The sequence below is a fragment of the Atta cephalotes genome, assembly GCF_000143395.1.
Source record: "Atta cephalotes unplaced genomic scaffold scaffold00003, whole genome shotgun sequence".
Lineage (NCBI taxonomy): Eukaryota > Metazoa > Arthropoda > Insecta > Hymenoptera > Formicidae > Atta > Atta cephalotes.
The window spans coordinates 1,741,254-1,749,738 of record NW_012130067.1 but is presented as its reverse complement, the minus strand read 5'-3'; the positions used below and the strand labels follow the sequence as shown (position 1 = coordinate 1,749,738).

Genomic DNA, 8,485 nt, shown 5'->3' with positions numbered 1-8,485 from the left:
TTACTACTACACACACACACACACACACACACACACACACACACACACACACACACACACACACACACACACACACAACGAATTCGCCATTCGATTTAATATTCATGGAATTCCGAAGCTCGGGGAGCTTTCACGGAAGTTCAAGAAACCGCACTTTCTACATTCAATCTTTACGCGAGAAATCTTTAGTCCCGTAGCATGCGTTCGTTTTCACCCTTCTTTATCTCTTCCGAGTACCGCTCTAGCCGATTCTTTACGCAGAATAAATCATGCAAGCGTCCTTTTCTGGATCACTGATTTATTTTGTATTATTTAGCTTTGTATGTACACATGTACGTTTATAAAACATTATTGATTTATATCATAAAATAATATATATACATAAATATTATCTCTCATATAAAAATGTGCCTACCTGTTTACCTGGCTCTTCATTCTGTTATTGTTTTAACAATTTTCTTCGTTTTAACTTCAATCAGATCCAAATTTTTTAACCAAAATATATGTATTTGCATAAAAATCCTCAAATTAATTATGAAGATTACAATGAATCAACATTCAGCGCAAGAATTTGGACAATTAATGTAGATTAGTCCTAGTATATAGATTTCTATCAATGTATATTAATTCGGTTTAATTTAATTTTTGTTTTTTTAATTCTTAAACCTAGAAGATAAAACTAAGTAAGTATTATATATTGATAATTTGCATTGAATATTGATTTATTGTAATTTTCATAACTAGTTTATGAATTTCTATGCAAATATATATGTATATTTTTAAAAGATAGGAATATAAAACCAGAATAGAATTTTTTTGTTAGAAAGTAAAGATCAAAGATTCTAACTGAATCAGAATTGAAATTAAGATTATGAAGGAACATAAAATTATGCACAAAAATATTATTATTATATAGGGTGAAAAGTTTGATCACAAAGTTTTGTGTTTATCAAATTATTAATAATTTATATATTTACAAAACACTGGATTAGTTATATCTCATTAAAAATAAACATTCAGAATATCACTTTTATCTTTAATGCAAGATCTTAGGCGTTTCGAGAACGAATCAACAATGACCACGCATCTTTTCACAGATAAATTCTTCCAGGCAAGCAATAGAGTGACTTTCAATAATCAATAAAAATGCAGAGTTTATTGGTATATTAAATGTAACTCTCACTTCAAAGTTTCAAAGTTGTTGTTTTTTAAATATACGTTATTGCGTGGATATTGATTCGATAACAAAACTTTGTCACACAAACTTCTTTTGTGATTTTGTAGCTTTTGACAATTATCTAGCGTAAAAAATTTTTTTTATGATAAAGTTTTTGAAATGGTACGATAAATGAAGTAACGACGTTGTTTAAGTAGCATTTAGCTAAAGTATATTTACAATAACTCTTAAAAATGCATTTTACAATATTAAAATAAATCAACGGTACTGTTTGAGGCATGCATTTTTTATAGCGCTATAATTCGCCACTGACAAATCTGTCTGATCGACGTATTCTAGCATTTAATTGTTAATCATGCATTCGTTTGACAATAAGATTCACATATATGTGAAACATTGAACACGTCACAATTCTGGAGATACATTGCCGCATATTGAACACAAAATATTATGTCAGTAATGAATATTATCGGTATCAAAGTCATATTAATATACTTTGCAGTCTTATTTTGCGTATGAAATATTCAGGTCTCAGTAAACGAGAATGGATTGAATTCAGATTTTCAGAAATACACATTCGTGAATGTTAAAATAAATCCTTTTCACTCTGAATGCGTTTTATTCATTTATAAGAATTGAAATACATTTCTATGGCTTTCAATATAAAAATAATAACTTTTTCTATGCAACATGCATACTGCTCAAAATAATGAATAAAAAATGCAGTTTTTTTCAATGCAATTGAAAGTTGTGCAAGAAAGTGATCTCAATTCAGTTTCGACTGCTAAAACTAGAATACATGTGCATTTCGTTATATAAAATATTCATATAATAAAATGTTTAATTTAATTATATTTTAATTTAATATTTAAATTCAATTTTCAATATTTAAATTCATATCAATTAAATAAAGAAGAAAGAAATGAAAAGGAGATTAGAAACACTATAGTGAATGTTATTTGTTTTTCTTTTATCAACAATATATTTAAGAAATTGAAGAATACGTACGTGCTAATTGCTTGAAGAAGATAATCAAAGTATGCTTAGCAAAGTACATTGTAAGTGTTCACAGAGATCTATTTTCGTATACGGAATAATGTATAAATAATGCTAATAATGAAAGTTGTAAATGATCGTATTTCACAATTCAGACATCTATTATATTTTACAGTGCCTGATATTTATATCTTCGGATCGTTCGCATACGTAATTCAAACGTGATTCAAAAAAACTCATTAAATATGGATTAGAAGATTGAATTTGTAATCATATAAGTAAGAGATCAGATTATTTTCAGACAAAATAACATTGAAGGACTATATCGCGATATCGATACTAATTTTGAATAAACCTAAAAAAATGTGTCAATTTTACGTAGATTTGAGCATATTGATTAATTACACAAGTGCACGAACACTTGTCATCAGTCGTAACGATAATAATCTAAATCAGTTTCTTACAGAAATCTAATATTAACCAGTTTAGTATTAAAAATAAATACCTATAAAAAAATAAAAAGAATTTATTAAAAGATAGAAAGTAATTAATTATTTATTTGAAGTATAATGAACAATGGTATTTTTAATATTTAAAATAAGTAATTACTGTTTTACAGTATTTAAGAATTCGACAGTTTATTAAATTTCTGTAATGGATGTAGACATAATGATAAAGATATTCGAAAACACAAAAATAAAGAGCATAAATTTTTATAGAATATGTTTCACGATCGAACGCTTGGAAAAATTTCTGACTATTTTATAAATTGAAATCTACGGTGAATCTACGAACAACAATTACTGACATATGCATTTGTAATACGATTTGCAATACTGATCTAAATATTAAAAATGTAACAGTCTATTCGTATTAAGGAGAAGGATTTATTTTTATGTTATATACTTAGTGGGATGTCAGGAAGTATTTTCCATTTCTTTATTGTGTTTCCTGTTGTAATCTACGCGAACAGAATTCTAATCGACAAATATTAAATGAATATTCGAAAATATTCCCATTTTTAAACTCTTACTAAAATCGTTCTCTGTTCCGCAAAAGAAATTAATTCTCTTAAGCACTAATTGACTAGTATTAAAAGATCAATGTCGAATGTATATTATTCTTCTAATCTTATTACGGATCTGTACGAATTTCTACACCATTCATTTATTTCTCAGGTAAATTATTAATAATCAAAGAATTCTGCATTACAATCGAAAAAAATTGTATACCTTCTTTTCGTTCTTTTCGTGGATAGAAATATGTTAAATCATCATTTTATTTTGCTCGGATGATGATTGCACCCTCTGTAAAACCTCTGATTCAACTGTTGCTTTGTCCCTCAGGATGGCCTCCACATCCTTCTCAAGTACTCGTTCCCTATCATACAGCTGGAACCGATAAGTGGGCTCATTCACCAGCACGCTTTCCTCGGCGGTGCTCTGCGCGTCCTCCGGGGCGAGGAAGAACCTCGCGCGACCTTCGCACTTCCGTCGGTAGTCCGGATTGTCCAGTGCTGGACGATGGCAGGAGTCGCAGACGGTGTCGGTGCGCGATGTGCACGGATGAGCCTCGTACAAACCCGGGCCACATCTGGCGCAATTCCAGCAGGGCTGCGTGCTGTGATGCGGGCTGTACGTACCGCTGGGGCATCGCTCGCATACGGTGTCGCGGCCACGAGCGCACCGGCTAATCACGCCCCAGCCTGGACCGCATCTGCTGCAGTGCGAACCTTCCCGGTGATGCCTGATGTGAGGCCTGCTCTCAACCGCCTGGAAACAGAACGGCAGATGGTTAGTGCCCGGAAAGGTGAAATTCATGAGACGGCGTGCGAGTGACTTTATGTCCTGATTTTTTTAAATCGAAAGGATTTAAAAATTAACTGTATCGATCCGACCACTTGACCCAGAATGCCATTTGTGGATAATTAAAGAGTCTAAAATTGTATTTCTGCATGTGTTCCTTCAGGCAGTGTAAAGCTATTTTCTCAAGAGACATTGTTTTCTGAAAGTTCCACGTCGCGATCTTTTAGGAGCAGATCTTCGAAAGGTTTTAAAAATTGACCGTACAGTCAATCCGACCACTTGGCACCGAATGACATTTGTAAATAATTAAAGTCTTTGTAAAACTGTATTTCTGCATGTTTTCCTTCAGACGGTTTCAAAGCTGTTTTCTAATAAGGCTATTTTCTAAAGACTCGTTACAATTTTTTGAAATCTTCGACAGAATTTAAAAATTACACGATCGATCCACGAAACGAGTTGGCTTCAAATGATATTTGTGAATAATTAAAGAAAACTTGTAAATAATTAAATTGTTTAAAACTGGTATAAAGTTGTTTTCTAAAAAGGACTTGTGAGCAAAGCAAGTAGATCTTATTAGAATAGTTGGTTTATTATTATTGATGGATATTACTTTTCTACTATTCTTAATCTGAATTGATAAAATGCAATTTTAACCGTTCAACAACAGGTGCATTGGAGAAGGCAGCCACCTGACTTCGAAGGAACACCTTGCGCCTTTCTTCCGCCTACTTCGAGCAGATCGAGAGACGCGATATATGAGCCTCTGTACTCTCTCACGCATAAAATGTTGCTTTTAATACGTTAGGATATCCGCTACACTTTCGCCGACTAATTTTCCCAAAATAAGTCAGTCTGATCGATTGCAGATCCATAACTTTCTCTCAGTTTAAGATACTTTCCAAATATCATAATATAAATATTATAATATAAATCATTACAATAAATTTAAATATATTAAATAAAATAATTAAATAATTAAATATATTAAAGAAAATATATTAAAAATTTCTTATTTATATCCTCGACTGCCTTTTTCTATGCATTCCATTGTAATTACAATAACTTTATATCATGTCAAGAGATCTCAGTCTAAATCTTGGATTCATATAATCAATGAAATTTTGACAATTGGCTTTATATATTTTCCGAGAACACGCGCGATCGTAGTTAAATTTTTAACATTGTTTGTCTCACATAAAAGACTTTTGTCCACTGTATTTCTCGAAAGGCGAACGTTATCGTTTGATCATAGAGATTTGGCGACAAGTAACAAATAAAATAAGAACAAGAGGTGATTCTTTTCTACAGCAGCTGTTGGCAGCTGCTTCGTGCGGCACGCGCCGACGGTCACCAAGCATCACGTGAATCGTTAGCACCGGGCCTTAATTTGAAACCCTTCACTTTACCTCTGCGCGCACACCATCGTCGTCGCATGTTCGCCACTACATCGTGGCTTGCCATCGAGCTTCTCACGACATAGATTATTGAGAAAATAATATTAGTCTTTCCTAGAAACAATTTTGTACTATCAACTCTTGTACAATGAACGAATGTGTGTAATAATATCTAATTTGTGGGAAGAATCAGAAGTCGAGATTTTATTGTCAAGAATGCTTTCTTAAAATTATATTTTCTTTTATATATTTTTTTTATATATTTTCGCGAAATTGCAAATTCGTAGATTGATGTAAATTGATATATAAGCGTATTGATATATAATACGGTATTAAGAGAATAATTTTTAATTTCATTTTAAAGATGTTGTATATCCTTATGCTCTCATTTACGTCACTTGGATTAATGTTTTGTATAAAAACTAATTTTATGAAAAATTTTGATTTTCATTGTACGTTGTTGATGATACAAAGTTGTTCTTAAGAGAAACAACATTTATTTTTTTGTAATTTATAATTGAATGCTCATAATTTTTTATCATAGAGGTAATTCATGTTATCTCATCAATTTAAGGTTGCGGTTATTAAATTAGTAAAGAATTACGACCCTTCAAAGTAGGTAACTACTTTATCAAGCGAGCACATTCACAGTATAATAAACAGACAATAATAAACCGTGGAATATTCAATAAGTTTTAATAAATTCCTCAACGAATTAACTTTCAGAAAAGAGGGAATACAAGAGTGAAAACAAATATAAATGAAATTTTGTTCTTCAGTTAATTTCGAAGTTTGGTGTAATAGAATTTTAATGGAAGATTGTATTGAAGGTGATTCCGAAGTGAGTTAAGAACTGAAGAATTACGGTTGAGGTTTATAATTCCAGCGGAGAACGAGAATACTTCGTAAGAGCATCAACAAGCAAGAAACATCGATCTTTCTTCTCAGAATTGCTCCAAGTGGGAGAGACGTTGCATTCTTCGATGGAAATACTCTCGAGGATTTTGCAACAGTCAAGAAGATACGAAGACGGTTTTGCCTGGGCAAGCTTTATCGATTGGAAAAAAGTTCATTTAGAAACCGCAGAACATTCTTGTACTCGATACTACGAGTCGACGAATCGTCACTCGAAGCTTCGACGCTACGCTCGAACGAGAGTTGGCCAGAGAGAAAGGAAACATTGGAAGCACTCTTTGGTGATTTCCGATATTTCTTTTCGCCAGTTCCTTGCCATTGCAAGAGCACGTTGCAAACCGATTATGCGCCATGGAAAGGAAACGCAGGCCTTACAAGCCCGAGAAACTCGTGATATGCCAATAAATGTCGGTACTAGACCACTCTGCGGAACTGGACTCTTAGAAGAAATGTGTTGAACAGCTCGATATCTTCTTGTGAAGATATATTTTTTAAATATAACTTTCACAGAGATATAAGGTCTGTTTGCGTTGCTTGCACTTTTTTCATTCAGCATCTTCGCTTTCTTTCTTTTCAAAGCTCAAATATACATCTATTTCATTTTAAATTTTTTGGGAATTTTAAGCAATGTGAATAGATCTATAGACTCGACGGGGCAAAAAGCCAGGCGGGGTCTGTTAACGATCCGTAACAACGATGACGGAAGTAAAGTTACGCTCATAGTGCGACGAGTATGAATAGAAACTTCCGGTATGACGAACAGAACGGAAACGGTAATTGCTGGTCCCTTTGTATTCCGCTTCTGCTTCTATTTTCTTTCTTTTTTTCTAGTCGATACATCGATATCGATAAATTTCAAACGAATAGACGGCGCGATGGATGCACATACCGCGTGACGTAAAACTTTGATAACGTTTATTCGATCGGTCAGATTTCATTGTAATAAAAGCTCTTTGCCGCTTCATTTAAATATTTTCTTTTTTTTACGAAATCAACGATTTTAAAGAATTTAGCTGTAACTGAAAAGTACAATAAATAAAATAACTAAAAGCAAGTAATTAAAAAGTATAAGTAATTGAAGGCAATTAATTGAAAAATCAAAGCTTCAATATCCAAAAACAACTTTGAAAATGGTTTCCATTGAATTTATTCATTTCGTGATTGGTAGTAATTATTTTTTACTCTGTTACGTTTTTGCGACCACGAAGATAATTAACAATGAAAAAAGAAGGAAAGAATTTTGAATATAATACATGCGTGCACGAGCGCTTTGAGGGTAGCTAAAAAGACTCGCGCATATGAATAGGGTGACGAATTATTCCTACCCGATTCACCTGAAGGAACGTGGCCTACTTCCATTTGTCACCGGAAGAGGCGGATACCTCGCGCACGAGAAAAAAAAATTGCAGTAATTTTGAAGCCAAATGGAGACACGTTCCAAACGTTATTACAGAATAAGACGTTTCGTGCTCGTCGTCGATGCACGTACTTTACTATACAGATTGAATCTCTACGATCTTTCAGTCTGCCAATACTGATTGAAAACATATTTATTTCAAATTCGTCAAACTTATATAAATATTTCCTACATTTAAAAATGAGTAAAAAAAATTAAGTGTGAACAAGAAATATTAATTAATTGAATGGAAGAGATTATCGAATAATTAATATAAATATAATATAAATATAATAAATATAATAAATAATATAATAAAATATAATAAATATATAATAAATAAATATAATATAATTAATGTGAGAAATGTGTACTTTCTAATTTTCTTTGTCTCAATTATATCATTAATATTTATTTAAAGATATTCGATATTCCTTTTCATAGAGCCATCGAGACTCACGAATACCTATCTTATAATATTCTGAATTCTGTATATTTATAATCTTTTGATACTTCCAATATTTCCTTACATTATTTCCGCTTTCGAGCGAACCGCAAAGTCCCGATACTTTTAGAGGAGTGCACCGCCAAAATTGCAACAGGCAGAGTACCTGCGGAGTCACGCCAGACTGGGTTCTCCCTGTCTCTCTTTGTGTGTGTGTGTGTGTGTGTGTGTGTGTGTGTGTGTGTGTGTGTGTGTGTGTGTTACGTACGTACCGTACGACACTACGACGCCGGCCGTCTTACCGTACCGGTAACGGAGACGTCGTCGGTTACCGGACCGGAGACCACCAGTCGTCGA

General features: G+C 32.9%; 1 protein-coding gene across 1 annotated transcript in view; it reads right to left on the bottom strand.

Moving 5' to 3' along the window:
* Positions 1-3,438: 3,438 nt before the first annotated feature.
* The window catches only part of LOC105625722, an 8,459-nt gene continuing 3,412 nt past the window's right edge, over positions 3,439-8,485 (bottom strand). Inside the window, exon 2 of the mRNA XM_012207045.1 lies at positions 3,439-3,945. Coding sequence (XP_012062435.1) covers positions 3,439-3,945 — 507 coding nt within the window. The remainder of the gene's footprint in view (positions 3,946-8,485) is intronic.